This window comes from Gigantopelta aegis, chromosome 9 (genome assembly GCF_016097555.1).
Source record: "Gigantopelta aegis isolate Gae_Host chromosome 9, Gae_host_genome, whole genome shotgun sequence".
Taxonomy (NCBI): Eukaryota; Metazoa; Mollusca; class Gastropoda; order Neomphalida; family Peltospiridae; genus Gigantopelta; species Gigantopelta aegis.
The window spans coordinates 11,015,074-11,032,468 of record NC_054707.1 but is presented as its reverse complement, the minus strand read 5'-3'; the positions used below and the strand labels follow the sequence as shown (position 1 = coordinate 11,032,468).

Sequence of the window (17,395 nt, the reverse complement as noted above, 5' to 3'; positions counted from 1 at the left end):
TATGATGAGGAAATTAAATAATTATCATGGTTCTTGCTGGGTCTATATTAATGTCTTTAATATTTTTAAAGCATCTACAATTATAAGCAAATTCCCATTTTTATGACAACAATATCCACTGCTCATATTTACAATGGATTTACCATAACACGGCTTAGAATGTTTGTTTTTTTAAATGTCACTGGTCTGGGGGATCAATGCAGATAGAAGTCACTAGTCCCCAGAATAAATTACTAGTAGTCCCCATCATGGGTTGGAACCATGCATTGAAATAAAAGGTTCATGAAAATGATAAATTCTTAACTTCAACATTGGTCACTTTTGGCACCTTTGTTTTGGTTTCATACACAATAAATATAACATATCTCACCGTAATTTCACTTGAAATACATATTTTAGTAAGTACATGTAGTACCTTTTGTTAAATCACAAGATTTTCTTCAAACAGTCAGTAAGTTCTTTTTGTTTAAAGACACCACATTGATTTATTAAGATTTCATCAGCTATTGGATGTCAAACATTTGGTAATTTCAACATATAGTCTTAGAGAGGAAACCCGCTACATTATTCAAACAAGAGTGCATTAGTAATGTTGAAACAAAACAATTTTCAATGGCAATTTTGCATTGACATTTTCCCAGCGTTTTTAAAACGGACACGTCATGTACCCAGTTTATTTTTATTATAAGCGATGCAAAGTGACGTCATTGGAATACTGACGTCATTCAAATTCAAAATTAGCATTATCATTACAATGGTTTGCCACAATAAAATAAAAACCGTTCTACTAACCTTGACCTGTCAAAATTTTATAACGAGTGGACAATGCTGTTTACAGGTTGGTATGTTTTTAGTTTTTATAATTTTGCACATAATGTTAAGTTTAAGTTTTAAAAGATGAAAGAAATAAAAAGTACCTTTCATCAAATATATCATATCAAAAAATTACTGTTGGATAAGTTATATTTATTTTTATTGTGTACAAAGCTGAAACAAGGGTGCTAACAGTGACTGAAAAATAATTTTAAAATGGAAAGCAAAATATGCTTGTGAAACTGATTATCATAAAGCATTATTGTGCATTCTGAGTGGCATTTTCACTATTTGTTGGCCACACATACTAGAGTCAATGGACCAGTATCCATCCTCACTTGAGGTGTGTGTTTCTACCCAGGCTGTATTAAATGACTCAAAACAAAACCATACATGTGTCAGTCAAAAAAGAATTCTTGTGAATGTGCCATTTCCAGTGTTGGCATAAATTGTCACTCATATTATCAAATGTAAAAAAAAAAAAAAAATCTATCAAAGTACATATTTTTAAAAGAAAAAATTCAGTTTATCATATTTTTAGATATATGCGTATTTAAATTCAAAGTGGCTTTCTAACAATGCAAGCATAAAGATAAAATTCAAGTACTTTTATATTATATAACGTTACTATTTATAACATATCTGATGTTATTTTTGGGGATACCTGTGTTTTTAAGTATAAAATTGACATTTATAAAATTCAAGCAAGTTAATATCATCCTGAAATTAAAGGACATTTCAAGGCCTGTACGATTTCATTTTCAACTGATTTGTAATTCTTGGGGTTAATCATACATGTATATGCTCAGTGCAGTACATTACAATTTTTATATTCTCAATTTAATTATGCATGAATTCATTACATTTTAGTTAGTATTCCAGAATAAATGTAAAAATAGTGAAAATATGGCACTTGCAGCTATAACGGACCTTTAACACCTAACAGCTGTGCTGACTATAAATTGTAAAGTGTTGGGTCATGTCATCAACATAATATAACAAGGCATCACAAATGAACACTGCAAATGTCCTAGCGGTTTGGCAATAATACTGTAAATTGCCTTTAAAATGTTTTGTGCTGTTTTAATTGAGTGGTGGTGTCTTAATTTCTATTTTTAATAACAGTGACCCTGACCTTATAGACAAATAAGGGCAAATTGCGAACTCTTCCAAAATATCATGGTTCTATTACTACATGCAAAGTTTCATGCAAAAATCATTAATAATAATAATTAATGGTCAGTACACAGCTGATGTTTCATTACTTGTGAAAAATTACTTGGTTGAGAATCTCACTTTGCTATTATATATACAAGTTTAGGAAGTGGCATTTTCCAGATGAGTACTTTCTCTAATCTGAGTGTGAGATGGTGTCTACAAGTGGTCAAGCGTACACTGATAAAGCAAATGCTGAGACCATGACGGACCAAGACAATGATGGACCGAGGTCATGACCAAGTCAAGACTGATCGTACCAAGAAGAACAAAGCAGTATAGTCAGTGTTGGCAAAAGGATCAGATCACTCAAGGATGTCCAATATTGCAGCTTTCTGTTTGGGTCAATCAATACCAACTAGCTGGTCAAAACTACCGGTACACTAAAGAACCATTCACCATGTCAGTATTATGGAAAAATAGTGGTAGGGCTTCTGCCAGAGGTTAGGGCGGGACGTAGCCCAGTGGTAAAGCGCTCGCTCGATGCGTGGTCGGTCTGGGATCAATCCCTGTTGGCGAGTCCATTGCAGAGCCCTCAAAAGTACCCGGTCTCCGGAGGCAAATCGCCGCCTGAAACAGCTTTTGCCGCCGCCTACTTTTCGTTGATGGTAAAAAAAAAAGTGCTTTCTCTTCTTTAATAAAGTCACCTACAAAAGGGATCCAAACAAGGTGCCAAAATAGTTGTTTATTTGTCTTGAAACGCGATTAGTTCACATCGAAATTTGATTTTTCAAATGTTTCTAGGGGAGGGCCCCCAGACCCCCCGCTTTGCCCCCTGCTATCATCACTGTTGTAGCCTGCTACTTCTTTAACTATTGAGGGCACTGCCATTGTGCTATTTCTCGTTCCAGCCAGTGCACCACGAATGGTATATCAAAGGCCATGGTATGTACTACCCTGTCTGTGGAATGGTGCATATAAAAGATCCCTTGCTGCTAATCGAAGAGAGTAGCCCATGAAGTGGTGACAGCGGGTTTCCTCTCTCAATATCTGTGTGGTCCTTAACCATATGTCTGACACCATATAACTGTAAATAAAATGTGTTGAGTGCATCGTTAAATAAAACATTTCTTTCTGCCAGAGGTTACGGATGGTAAAATTATGTACCCTAAAATTTCTGAAATTAATGGCTATATTTTTATAATTTTTTAGACCAATGATAGTAAGAGAACTGTTGTTTAAAATTTGTCCATATGCATGAAATACAGTGTCCAATTTCAAAACAATTCAAACCCATAACCACATATGGTCTGTTTTGTTTTTATTACGTAGCCTCTATTTATTTTCTGGCAGAAAGCGTGAGAGGGACTATGCTCACAAGGGATATGACTGAACCATCCAGTAGTAGACTCAAAAAACGAATGATTCGTTTCTACTTTTTGTGGAACTAAGTTTCAAAGTGTTTTCTAGGTCATTGAAACGCACTGACCAAAATGATTTTTCAAAATATGTTCGAGGGTCCCCCTTATTGATTTTTTAAAATGACTACCATTGTTACATTATATGTTTAACATTTAAAGATATAATAAATATATGCAAGTTATTGTTGCCTCAAAGGGAAAGGACGTAGCCCAGTGGTAAAGCACCAGCTTGATGTACGGTCAGCCTGGGATCGATCCCCATCATTGGGCCCAATGGGCTATTTTTTGCTTCAGCCAGTGCACCACGACTGGTATATCAAAGGATGTGGTATGTGCTATCATGTCTATAGGATGGTGCATATAAAAGATACCTTGCTACTACTAAAAAAAAACTTATTTTCCTTTTTGGCAGACCATTCAAAATTGCGCCCAATTTCCTTCACAAAACTGCGCACCCTTTCTCTTCGGCTTACATAGATCTATGGAACATCACAAATTCCATAGCACTATACCAGCCTCAGTCAGACTGCTGGTGCTCCCTTGCACCTGTCAGTGCAGGTGGTCTCCCCTTGAACCCATCCCACCCCTTTCCTGTCCTGGACGGAGGAGCTGGTCGAGGCTGGCAACTGTGCCCTGGACAGGCGTGCACTACAACAGCTTGCTCTGAATGTGCACATTAAACAGTCTTACCTGACATGACCTGAATGAAAAAAATGTAGCGGGTTTCCTTTCTAAGACTTTATGTCAAAAGTACCATATGTTTGACATCCAATAGCAAATGATTAATAAATCAATGTGCTCTAGTGATGTCGTTAAACATAACAAACTTCTTCTTTTTTTGTTGCGTCAAATTTGAAAAAAAGAGAGTTAACAATCTGAAAAGACATTTCCAGTATGAAGGTAAACAAAATGTGACATTTCAAAAATTGCTCATTATTTATATATCATAAATTAAATATGTTCCTGAACATCACCACAGATATTATTCACAAACAATGTTTGATGTGTAATTTCAATGCTTCCTATCTAGTTAAATTGAAACATTGATGAACATGAAATTACATTCTTCAATAGCAGTGCTAGTCTACCATAGCAGACTGTATAATAATATACTCCATCATATGTGGTCATGTAGGGTAGAAAAAATACACTTGAGGTGGTGGAAATTTTGACCTGGGACGAGGCTTGCAGAGTTCCATGATCGAAATTTCCACCACCGAGGGTGTACTTTTTTATCCCACATGACCGCATATGATGGGAGTCTTTTCCTCCCATCCATTTGATAAATAAACCCATTATTTTATACGAACAAACAAAGATGGCTGAAACAGTAGCTTCTTTATTTGACCGTTTTATCGTAAATAAACTACACTATCATATTTGCTGTGTTTGTTTCATGTGTTAAATATAATTTAACACTACAAATTAACAAGATAGCTTTTATAATGTAGGTTTTAACAGCAAAATATTGATCTAAAACTAATTAACTTACATTAATATGACATCATATATTACCAACGCTGTAATACTCCCTATGTTAAATTCAATGATGTCATAGCCCATGCAAGACAGATTTATTCCATATGGGCTGACATAATGGAATGGGTTTGTCTTGCATAGCTAGGGATGGGATAAATATAGGCCTGCATTTTGTAATATTCAGAAGTGAATATAAATTAGTTATGACAGACAATTCTATCATTCTCAATGGATTTACATGTAAGTAATATATACTGAGAGGCATAAATAACGCAATGGGTATTTCGCTGATATTTTCTTATAGAAATATTATGTCATCAGTATTAGGCATGCAGACAAATAACATACTGGTAACAACTAACTGAAAGAAGATATTGTTCAAATAGCGATTTTTAAAAATAAAATGTGATTTTAAACAAAAAACACAACTGGGTTTTTTGACAATAAACCAGCAATTTTTAACATTACTTACCATGACATATTAAAAAAAGGCAGAAACATGAATGGGAGACGAGAGCAGGCAATGCACATGCAAAACAATTTTCATATGCAATGCTGTATTGTTGTAATAAACACACCAGTTTATCTTTTTGCTGAAAACTCATTTCATTAAAAAAAAATCTGATTTGAACAAAATCCTCTTTCACTTACAATTATTACCAATATGTTATTTGTCTGCATACTTAATATATGTGATTTGACATTTCTATAACAGATTATTCAGTGAAATACCCATTGCGTTATTTATGCCTCTCAGTATAGTTATGCATTTTCTGTGAATCACTAAATTATTAAAATAATGTGTCTGCCATGCATCTGTGTTTCCATGATATCCGCAAACCGTGTGTGAATTTAGTATCGCTTTTCAAGAAATTGTTCATGGATTCACGAATCATAGAAGCATGGGAATCCCACAAGACTAAAGAAAGCATCATCAATATGGGCTAAATGTTTAAACTTACCATTGTTCTTACCATGTATTTTTCTAAATTAATTTCTGTCATTATGTATTCACAGATGGGTATACATGCACATGTATGGAAACGATCAATACGGACACCGATTCGCAGTTTCACACAATACTAGTACGTACACGGAAAATGTACATTAATATGAAAATGTAGCTTAACATGGCTATAAAAATTTAATTTAAAAAACCTACCTGACCCACCTGCTGCACTATATTGGACAGAATCATTTAACAAGCACATAAAATTTAACAACACAATTTGACATTATTATGTCTTGACAATGTCAACCAATTCCACAGCTTATTAATAAAGTAATGAAACTGCAGAAAGGACTTGCCAATAATCAATACCATGTAATCTGATATCTAACAAATGTGAGGGTCAATGCATTATGAGCTGTAAAATGTTAATTATTTTCTTGTTCATATTGGAAACCCCATGCATCATGTGATAATATTTAGCTCAACATATCAAATGGCATGGTTTTCCCAGGCACCATTAAAAAAAATCTATATCTGTATTATTAATTCAGGAGTGAGTAAAACTACTGCGGTATGGGTCTACCAATAAGCTATTTTGTGCTACACTAATCAATACTATCACCAATTACCGATTTCATGCCAGTGATTGTTTGGCAAAATATATCGCAGTAAAAAATCAATAACACACGTAGGACAAATTGCTACATGTATTACAGTAATCTCATTTCATCTGGGCAATTTATACAAAATCTGATCACATATCTCGTGATAATAGGAAAATATCAATAAACATAGTGTTAATTAACTTTTATGTTTACTGTCCACACAGTAACACTGAACCACTGTCAGATGGGAGAAAAGTAAAGTGTATAAATATTCAGCTTGAAAAAATCTAAATCTGGCTTAGTCAGTGCTACATGGTGTTTCATTAAAGTGATTGATTATTTTTAAAAGTTGATTCAATTGTGTAACCAGGCAAATATACAAATGTACTTAGTAACCAATCTCTCATTTGCATATTACAAGTACCATATTGGTTCTAAGTACTAACATGCGAAACTGAATATCGAACACTACACTTGGTTTAATTTTTATGAAACAAGCTAATTAGCCTTTGCCATTAGCAAAATCAATACAAGCTGAAGATCTTCTACTGAAAAGGTATACGGCAAACAATCATGTGAAGCTTCAAATTAGAAAATGTATTAATAGTTTTATCTCACGGCAATCAATTTGCCACTCTCCTAAAATTTTCCACAGAGTGTGAAGGGGAGCAGGAGTGACCTCTGGTCTTTTCTTGGCGAAAACTGCACTATATAACTGTCCTGGTATCTTTCTCTGACCAAACAAATGTGAGGTCAGACTCAGTTTAAAAGTTTGTTTCATTTAACGACACCACTAGCACACATTGATTTATAATTCATCAGATATTGGAATTCAAACATTTGGTAATTTTTTAAAATTTTACATTTAGTCTTAGAAAGAAAACCTGCTGAACAACATAATAGGGTATTCACAGCCCTAAAAATAATTAAAAGGTGTGACTTTCGGGTCACATTCCACAGATTAACCATGACCTGTTAATTTGTAGACCAATTGTTTGCTGGTATGAAAGTAATACTGTTGTCTTTTCAGCTACATAAACACAATTACAATGTATTTGTTTGGGCAACATTTAATTAATTTTAATAATACCATGCCGAGGATAACTAGACAATACTTCTATACACCATTATTTATTGTTTGTAGTTTGCATGACATGGTAGGTAAATCCACAGTTGTAGGGTTGAAATGTACTGAAATAACCACTGGGACTGACTTTACTGGTAGTAATATATGTAATAGCAGGGTGCCACTGTGGTCTTAAAACCAAGGAGTATTATTATTATAAAATAGTAAGGAAATATTTTGGTCTTAAAAATACTGGTTTTCATAACCAGGACTCAATGCAGAAGACGTTTTACATGTATTTCACCTGCTGCTGGATAGTAAATGACATACTAGCCAAATCTCTTTGTCTACAGGCCCATTTCTCGTTCCAGCCAGTACACCACGACTGGTATAACAAGGGCTGTGGTATGTGCTATCCTGTCTGTAGGAAAGTGCATATAAAAGATCCCTTGCTGAATTAGAAAAAATGCAGCAGGTTTCCTCCGATGACTATGTCAAATACCAAATGTTTGACATCCAACAGCTGATGATTATGTAATAACTGTGCTCTAGTGGTGTCATTGAACAAAACAAACTTTATCCACAGTTTTACCTAATATATTATTTAATAAAATAAATGTATTCAAACATTTAAGAAAAAAAGAAATAGATCAAAGTTTTTTATGCATTATACCGGTATTACAGCATAATATGAGTGCCACAATGAACAGTATGCAATAACTGACCAGACCACTTTCTAAATAACCAAAATAAAACTCAACTCTGAAGTTACGAACATTTATTTATGTTTATCATCTGCTATATAGCGCTTTTGGAAGAAACATTGTTTAGCCTACTGCGAATGTTAAAAATATTTTGAGAAAATCTATGTACCATCTTACTGTATGTTGGAAGAGGTTCATAATTAAAAGATAAAATATATTTTATTTAGGCCATTATTAAACTGGACCTAGCTGAAGGTAATTAAAAGACTGAATGTTTAATGAATAAATATAGGCCTAGTCAGTGTTTCAGCCAGAAAGAAATTTTTGGGTATGGCACTATGGAATTGAATGCAACCAGTCAAAAGGGGGTGGGGGTGGGGGGGCCTTCCCCAGAAAGAAAATGGGTTAGGTTTTGGGTTAGGGTTAAGAAAATCATATAGTAATGATAAGAGTCATTAATTTTGTCAAAAGGTTAACTTAAAAAAAAAAAATCTGTAAAAATATTTGGGTATGGCGCCATACCCATTTTACCCTCAGGCAGAAACCCTGCTAGTGTTCATTATAATGCATGGACATATCTGAGAGAGCTACTGGGGATGTACAACACTCCAAAATTTCAAAAAAAATAAAAACAATCCAGTCTTCCCTCAATGTCTACTTGCTTCCACCAAGGTCCATGCCCAATTTACACTATAACTTTACAACACTAGATCTTGCTCTCTTGGGGAGCATGCATCGTTTGGTTTTGGCAAACTCAAACTGGCCTTTTTTTTTAGAATTTTTTGACACACACACCCTCCCCACCCCTTAAAAATACTGAATGTCTCTGCCATAACCACTATGTATCTGTACTTGTAATGCAGGTCAAATGAAAACAACAATTGGGGGGCAACATGTCACAACAGTTCCAGGTATTTCAATTTAAGTAATCCACACATTTATTATTTAAATGTCAATTATTATGGCATCAACATGATCAAACAGTCAATTCATTGAACAATCCCCTTTACTGCCCATATGGTGTTCAAAACAAAATTATTAACAAATAATGTTGACGCAAATTGCCCCTATAGAAATTCATCTTTACGTTGATATAGTTATTGGTTTATTTCTACAAACACATTGATTTGCCTCGAGAGTGAAGTAGTGCGACATCACCAGACTCGGCGACACTGCCGACAGAAACAAGTTTACATCGCCACGGCCGACTAGACACAGCTGCTTCGCACCGCAAGTATAACGACACAAAAGGCACATGACAGTACGCTTTAGAACACCAAAATATCCATACCTGACTTATTTTATCCGGTAAAATTAGGAAGATATTGGGAGAAAAAATCACAAGTTTCTTACCAATATTAATTCCGCCGGTCATCGATAATGCTAAACACCGTTTGACGTCAAGAACGTTCGTAGTGCCCTCTCCCATTATCAAGGGAAGTAACTAACGCTATCGATCGATCGCCCAAGTATACTGTTCACAAAATGTAGTAAGCCTGTACAGATGTATTAATCAAGTGTAACCAACACCCTGGTTTTCAAGTGCCATGATAGTCTATGCTGAATTATAATGGAGGGTGGGAGTGTGGGTAGGCCTATCGAAAGTATTGCTTTCGGTTTAATAACAACAACACCGGCCTCGGTGGTGTCATGGTTAAGCCATCGGACATACGGCTGGTAGGTACAGGGTTTGCAGACCAGTGCGACTCCAACCCTGAGCAAGTTTTAATGATTCAGTGGGTACTACACCCTCTTCTCTCTCACTAGCCCACTGTCCTGGACAAGATGGTCCAGATAGCTGAGATGTGTGCTCAGGATAGCGTACTTGAACCTTAATTGGATATAAGCACGAAAATAAGTGAAAATGAAATAACAACAACACTTAGGGCACCAAAATAAACTGGAGAGGTGCAAAGACAAACTGAAATTCAAAAGTGGGGCACAAATCGATGGGAACTTGCTTTCTACAAAAAGTTCAATCTGGTGCCTTGAGTTCTAGCCGATGCAATTTGTTGGATACACACGCCCTTTATCATATTGCCAATGATCTTTTTACCATTTCATACATATACAACATGGTAGGGCACAATGGAATATTCCTTGCTGTCGACAATGTCAGATATTTGGGGAACAACGGCAAACAAGGAAGGCAACAGGGTCTCCACAAGTACTTGAGTACTCGGACATGGGTCGAGTCTAGCAAGAGAGTCCATTCACAGGATTCGAGTACCCATACAAGGTGGAATACATTGGTCAATTATAATACAATGGACAATGTTCGACAATAATTTCAGCAGTAAGATAACCAACAATATAAGTTACACAATAATTATACGATCATGCTCCAATTTCTCTTTTTAAAGTGGCTGGCTGTCAGTCACAACACTGAGCATATCAACTGGTTTCTAAATTCAATACAATGGCATGATTTGGCATCTATGTTCAGTGCTGGAATTAATATGCATAGTGCTATTTTACTTTCTTCCTTATCTCATCATCATCTAGTGAAAGTGTCAGGTACTCGGGTCCGGGTCGATTTTCACCCTCGAGTACCGAGAGTGCAGTATTTTGGACTCACGGAGGCCCTAGAAGGCAACCACAGCACTTGTCATTGTCACTGTACAACTAAAACCCTGAATATGTACGTTTGTCATAATATATTAAAATTACTGGGGGGGGGGGGGGAGGTGGATACCAAAAATATATCATCATTTGTGTCCATGAATGTGAGGAAAACTACTTTTCAAATATAGGCTACTTAATCCTTCTATTAACCAAAAATGAGTTTTTCACATTCACTTTTGCAAAAAAAAAACTGGAGATACCACATCCCTTGATATCATCATGAACTAATGGAAACTGTTGTTATGTTACATCCTTCAGATACAGCTTGAGAACCAATGTTTCGTTAATGTAACTGCAAAAATTAAATATAAAAAGACTTCAAAACAGTTTTCCAAATGTTTATTTACATTTATTGACAATCACTTTATCTTTAATAATTTTCGACATTTTTATATTTTGTTACTTGAATTCTCATACAATTTTCTTTTACTGATAAAAATATAGGTTAACTATCATTACTGATTGTGCACACGCAAAATAAACATATATATATATATATATATATATATATATATATATATATATGTTACAGTCAATCTGTGAAATCAGTCATTACGCGTAATGCCTAAAAAAATCAGTCACTTCACGAAGTTCCTGTGACCACCAGGCAATACGCGAAATGACTGAAAATCCCAGGCATTACACGAAATGACTGAAAATCATGACCAGACATTACACAGAATGACTAAAGTGATTCACGTCTTATTACTGACACTTGTATACAGGCTTTTGGTCTTAAAAGTTGATAAAATCACATTTTAAGAACAAACAAGGAAATGACTGAAAATAATACCACACCACACAAGTCTTAATGTAACACTTTATTTAAACTCAAATCAAATCATTTCAGAAGTTGTAGTAAAATAGATGAAGATGAAGTTGAATATTAACCAAGTAGTCAGTGTCAAATTATGAAAGTAACATATTGGTATAGAAAGATCACTTGTTTTTGCACACAAGGCTACCATGACAACGGCTAGAACACTGAATTTTGTTTTTGAAACATTTGCATCGATTGGACTCGCATCTCTTAGAACCAGCAGTTACACCTAACATATCCCTGTCCACCATAGTTGGATTATGATTAACAGCTTGGCGCACGGTCACTGACTTCGTCTGGTTTACATCAGCATCAGTAAGTAAACGCTGGGGGCACAAATCAAACTGATTGCATGTAAACTTCCCTTTTAGAATCCTTGCTTTCACACAAATTGTGTACATATCGTTCTCATCACTTACTTAGATAGCAGATAGTATCCATGTCTGCTCTTTGTTCCAGTATCAGCTGCTGCTGTTTTGAGATCTTCTAGCATTGTGAAATATGCATCTTTTGGAATTAACACTTTTCTACAAACTTCATACTTTTTGTAAAGCTCAGTTTTAAATTTATCTTCATTGGACTCCGACATCATGCACTGGTTACAACAGAAGAACTTGTGAGTAAACCCCACAAACAAAGATGAAAGTCATATGGTGTTGTAATCACATATTTGTACTAAGGGATTAGAAGAGGCCACTGCAAGTAGCCATGTCTTAATCCATTTGCTTATAAACACAAAGCAAGGCTAGGTTTGAGAATAAACCAGCGAACCATTACAACTAATCAGGGATGAAAAGACATCAATAATCAACTTATCGACTTTTAAGACCAAAAGCCTGTATACAAGTGTCTGTAATAAGACGTGAATCACTTTAGTCATTCTGTGTAATGTCTGGTCATGGTTTTCATTTCGTGTAATGCCTGGGATTTTCAGTCATTTCGCGTATTGCCTGGTGGTCACAGGAACTTAGCGAAGTGACTGATTTGTTTAGGCATTACATGTAATGACCGATTTCACAGACTGACTGTAACATATATGTATGTATGTATGTATGTATGTGTGTGTGTGTGTGTGTGTGTGTGTGTGTGTGTGTGTGTATATATATATGTGTGTGTGTGTGACCAATTTGTATATTAAAGATATAAACTAGCCAAAATATTAGCAGTTGGCAAAGCCTATGAACAAACATATTGTTTACTAATGACAGGGCCATAGCTAGTGGGTAAAAATAATAGAAACATCAAAACATTTCTCTTGTTAACCATTTGAGAAGTTTTAAGTATGTAACCTCCTTGAAATGGCTGCAGAATGGTAAAGTATATTGGTAATTATGAGCATAATCAATTATATTCTAAAAAATCAGTAACTTGTAAAATGTTTTTTCATGTAATGTTTATACCGGATTTTACAAAATGGAGAGTTATACGGTACCCTCTTTAAAATAAATTCATATGTACTTGATATTCAGTGGATAAGATTAATTCACCACCACTTTGTGAGATCCAGCTTATGTTAAAAGAAAACATTTCTTGCTTGCGAGTGTCTTGGGCAGATAACTCTCATCTCAATTTGATACATGGCACTATACATAACCATTACTGAGTGCATTCTAAAACTGTTAACAAATTTAATATACTAAAAATCAAAAAGTGTTGAGAATAAAATAATAGCGAATTCAGTGATGCCATACAAAATGCTAATATTTCATGACCCAAAATTTTAAGAGACTTATGAGAGATTGTTCTGAAAAAATTTTGTGTGATTGTTTTGTTGGTGATTAACTGAACACACAATTATTGACGATAATAATAGTTAGCTATCATGCTTATTACTACAATATTCTACTAAATTTAATTGCCTGTAAGCTGCTTAACGTCAACATATATCAAAAATATTCTTTCAACCAATCCTACAATTTAAGCTTATTTTATAACGTCTGATAATGCCAACCTCACTTAGTTTTATGTCGCTAATATATCACTTACTTGGGTTTTACTAAAATTTAAGATTAGTAATATTTTATGATTTACAGTATCTCAGTTTCTTTTAATTCACATCCAGTTACGGAACAGAAATACACTGTCTCTCATTGCTGTTCAAACAAGGTCTTTGTGTTTTCGTTTTGTCCAATGATGGAACAAATAACAACAGTCACTGGTCCTTTCTCTAATTTATTCAGGACTTTTTCTTGAATTTCTTTTGTTTCTTCCACGTTTGTGGAGGTTCCTCGGTAAATGTTTGCTCTTTCCGCTTTTCTGGTTTTCTGCAAATAAAAAATAAATAAAGTTTGATGATATTTGATTTAGACTGTTTAAGCATATCAAATAGGTTTACACAATAGTCAAGTTACTGTAATTTAATTAATGTTTTATGGAGAATTACTTTCCTTCAAGCGAAAATTTTTTTTTCTGTCTAGCCTTGTTTTCCGTATATTTGTAGTATTTCAGTACTGTGCTATAAAATGTTTATATTCTCGTAGACTTGCCCTATAATGTTGACTAACCTTGTTTTCTGTATATTTGTAGTATTTCAGTATTGTACTATAGAATGTTTATATTACCATACACTCGCCCTTTAATGCTGTCTAGCCTTGTTTTCTGTATATTTGTAGTATTTCAGTATTGTACTACAGAATGTCTATATTATCATAGATTCACCCTTTAATGCTGTCTAGCCTTGTTTTCTGTATATTTGTAATATTTCAGTACTGTACTATATGTTTATATTACCATACACTCGCCCTATAATACTGTCTAGCCCTTGTTTTCTGTATATTTGTAGTATTTCAGTATTGTACTATAGAATGTCTATATTATCGTAGACTCACCCTTTAATACTGACTAGTCTTGTTTTCCATATATTTGTAGTATTTCAGTATTGTACTATAGAATGTCTATATTATCATAGACTCACCCATTAATACTGTCTAGTCTTATTTTCTGTATATTTGTAGTATATTTGTAGTATTTCAGTATTGTACTATAAAATGTTTATATTATCAGAGACTCACTCTTTAATACTGTCTAGCCTTGTTTTCTGTATATTTGTAGTATTTCAGTATTGTACTATATAATGTTTATATTACAATAGACTCGCCTTTAATGCTGTCTAGCCCTTGTTTTCTGTTTATCTGTAGTATTTCAGAATTGTACTATAGCATGTTTTTATTATCGTAGACTCACCCTTTAATACTGACTAGCCCTTGTTTCTGTGGGACAGTCAAAGCCTTGTCCCAGTCCTTTTCAGAACCATGTATTGCATACTGGGATAGGTCAGTCGATACCAAGATGGCTGCCTTTTTCTTGTGTTCTGCCTTGATTTCTGCAGCAGCCTCTTCCTGGAAAACAGAAACTATTCAAATTAATGGTGCACAAAAGTTATAACATGTTGCTGTAATAGAAATTAAATTTTAAAGAAAAAAAGTAACCTTCATAAATTTTTTTAATTCATCATGTGTGGAATGAAATTTGTATCACAGTTGATATCTGTGACATGTTCAGGAGACGAAGCGGTGGTGAACAATTTGACTGGTACCACTGTCTTTGTTCATAACACATTCATCATTGTTGGTGTTTGTACTGCTGTACATGGTATGTAACTCACATGAGGTGCACTGGGCCCCATTCCACGAAACGATCTTAGTCTCAAGATCAACTTAACTATATAGGGTAGCTATGCGCTTAAGATAATCTTAGGGCTAAGATCGCTTCATGGAACGGGGCACTGGGCAATAGACGTGACTATTTTCAGTGACTATTTTAGCCACAACTGCTATATTAAAGGCTATGGTATGTGCTGTCCTGTCCAAGAAAACTGCATGTAAAGGATCCTCAGTAGAGCGCTCGTATGACATGCTTTGGTCCTAATCAATAACGGGGTGGGATCTAGCTCAGTCAGTAGAGCGCTCGTATGACATGCTTTGCTCCTAATCAATAACGGAGTGGGATCTAGCTCCGTCAGTAGAGCGCTCGTATGACATGCTTTGCTCCTAATCAATAACGGGGTGGGATCTAGCTCAGTCAGTAGAGCGCTCGTATGACATGCTTTGCTCCTAATCAATAACGGGGTGGGATCTAGCTCAGTCAGTAGAGCGCTCGTATGACATGCTTTGGTCCTAATCAATAACGGGGTGGGATCTAGCTCAGTCAGTAGAGCCCTCGTATGACATGCTTTGGTCTAATCAATAACGGAGTGGGATCTAGCTCAGTCAGTAGAGCCCTCGTATGACATGCTTTGGTCCTAATCAATAACGAGGTGGGATCTAGCTCAGTCAGTAGAGCGCTCGTATGACATGCTTTGCTCCTAATCAATAACGGGGTGGGATTTAGCTCAGTCAGTAGAGCGCTCGTATGACATGCTTTGGTCCTAATCAATAACGGGGTGGGATCTAGCTCAGTCAGTAGAGCGCTCGTATGACATGCTTTGCTCCTAATCAATAACGGGGTGGGATCTAGCTCAGTCAGTAGAGCGCTCGTATGACATGCTTTGCTCCTAATCAATAACGGGGTGGGATCTAGCTCAGTCAGTAGAGCGCTCGTATGACATGCTTTGCTCCTAATCAATAACGGGGTGGGATCTAGCTCAGTCAGTAGAGCGCTCGTATGACATGCTTTGCTCCTAATCAATAACGGGGTGGGATCTAGCTCAGTCAGTAGAGCCCTCGTATGACACGTTTTGGTCCTAATCAATAACGGGGTGGGATCTAGCTCAGTCAGTAGAGCGCTCGTATGACACGCTTTGCTCCTAATCAATAACGGGGTGGGATCTAGCTCAGTCAGTAGAGCGCTCGTATGACACGCTTTGCTCCTAATCAATAACGGGGTGGGATCTAGCTCAGTCAGTAGAGCGCTCGTATGACACGCTTTGCTCCTAATCAATAACGGGGTGGGATCTAGCTCAGTCAGTAGAGCGCTCGTATGACACGCTTTGCTCCTAATCAATAACGGGGTGGGATCTAGCTCAGTCAGTAGAGCGCTCGTATGACACGCTTTGCTCTAATCAATAACGAGGTGGGATCTAGCTGTCAGTAGAGCGCTCGTATGACATGCTTTGGTCTAATCAATAACGGGCTGGGATCTAGCTCAGTCAGTAGAGCGCTCGTATTACATGCTTTGGTCTAATCAATAACGGGCTGGGATCTAGCTCAGTCAGTAGAGCGCTCGTATGACATGCTTTGCTCCTAATCAATAATGGGGTGGGATCTAGCTCAGTCAGTAGAGCGCTCGTATGACATGCTTTGGTCTAATCAATAACGGAGTGGGATCTAGCTCAGTCAGTAGAGCGCTCGTATGACATGCTTTGCTCCTAATCAATAACGGAGTGGGATCTAGCTCAGTCAGTAGAGCGCTCGTATGACATGCTTTGCTCCTAATCAATAACGGGGTGGGATCTAGCTCAGTCAGTAGAGCGCTCGTATGACATGCTTTGCTCCTATCAATAACGGGGTGGGATCTAGCTCAGTCAGTAGAGCGCTCGTATGACATGCTTTGGTCTTATCAATAACGGGGTGGGATCTAGCTGTCAGTAGAGCGCTCGTATGACATGCTTTGCTCTAATGAATAACGGGGTGGGATCTAGCTCAGTCAGTAGACCGCTCGTATGACATGCTTTGGTCTAATCAATAACGGGGTGGGATCTAGCTAAGTCAGTAGAGCGCTCGTATGACATGCTTTGGTCTAATCAATAACGGGGTGGGATCTAGCTCAGTCAGTAGAGCGCTCGTATGACATGCTTTGCTCCTAATCAATAACGGGG

At 36.2% G+C, this 17,395-nt stretch overlaps 2 protein-coding genes across 7 annotated transcripts in view; both read right to left on the bottom strand.

Annotated features, from left to right (window-relative positions):
* Positions 1-9,621, bottom strand: part of LOC121380602 (MAP kinase-activating death domain protein-like) — a 92,781-nt gene extending 83,160 nt beyond the window's left edge. For all 5 annotated transcript variants that reach the window (XR_005958964.1, XM_041509493.1, XM_041509490.1 and 2 more), the window contains exon 1: positions 9,549-9,621. The gene's annotated coding sequence lies outside the window, so the exon portion shown is untranslated. The remainder of the gene's footprint in view (positions 1-9,548) is intronic.
* A 4,178-nt stretch (positions 9,622-13,799) lies between these two features.
* LOC121381319 (RNA cytidine acetyltransferase-like) overlaps positions 13,800-17,395 on the bottom strand; it is a 32,253-nt gene continuing 28,657 nt past the window's right edge. For both annotated transcript variants that reach the window (XM_041510579.1, XM_041510580.1), the window contains 2 exons: positions 14,824-14,978; positions 13,800-13,904 (listed from right to left, as the gene is read on the bottom strand). In XM_041510579.1, the coding sequence (XP_041366513.1) occupies positions 13,817-13,904; positions 14,824-14,978 (243 nt within the window). In that variant the 3' untranslated portion in view covers positions 13,800-13,816. The remainder of the gene's footprint in view (positions 13,905-14,823; positions 14,979-17,395) is intronic.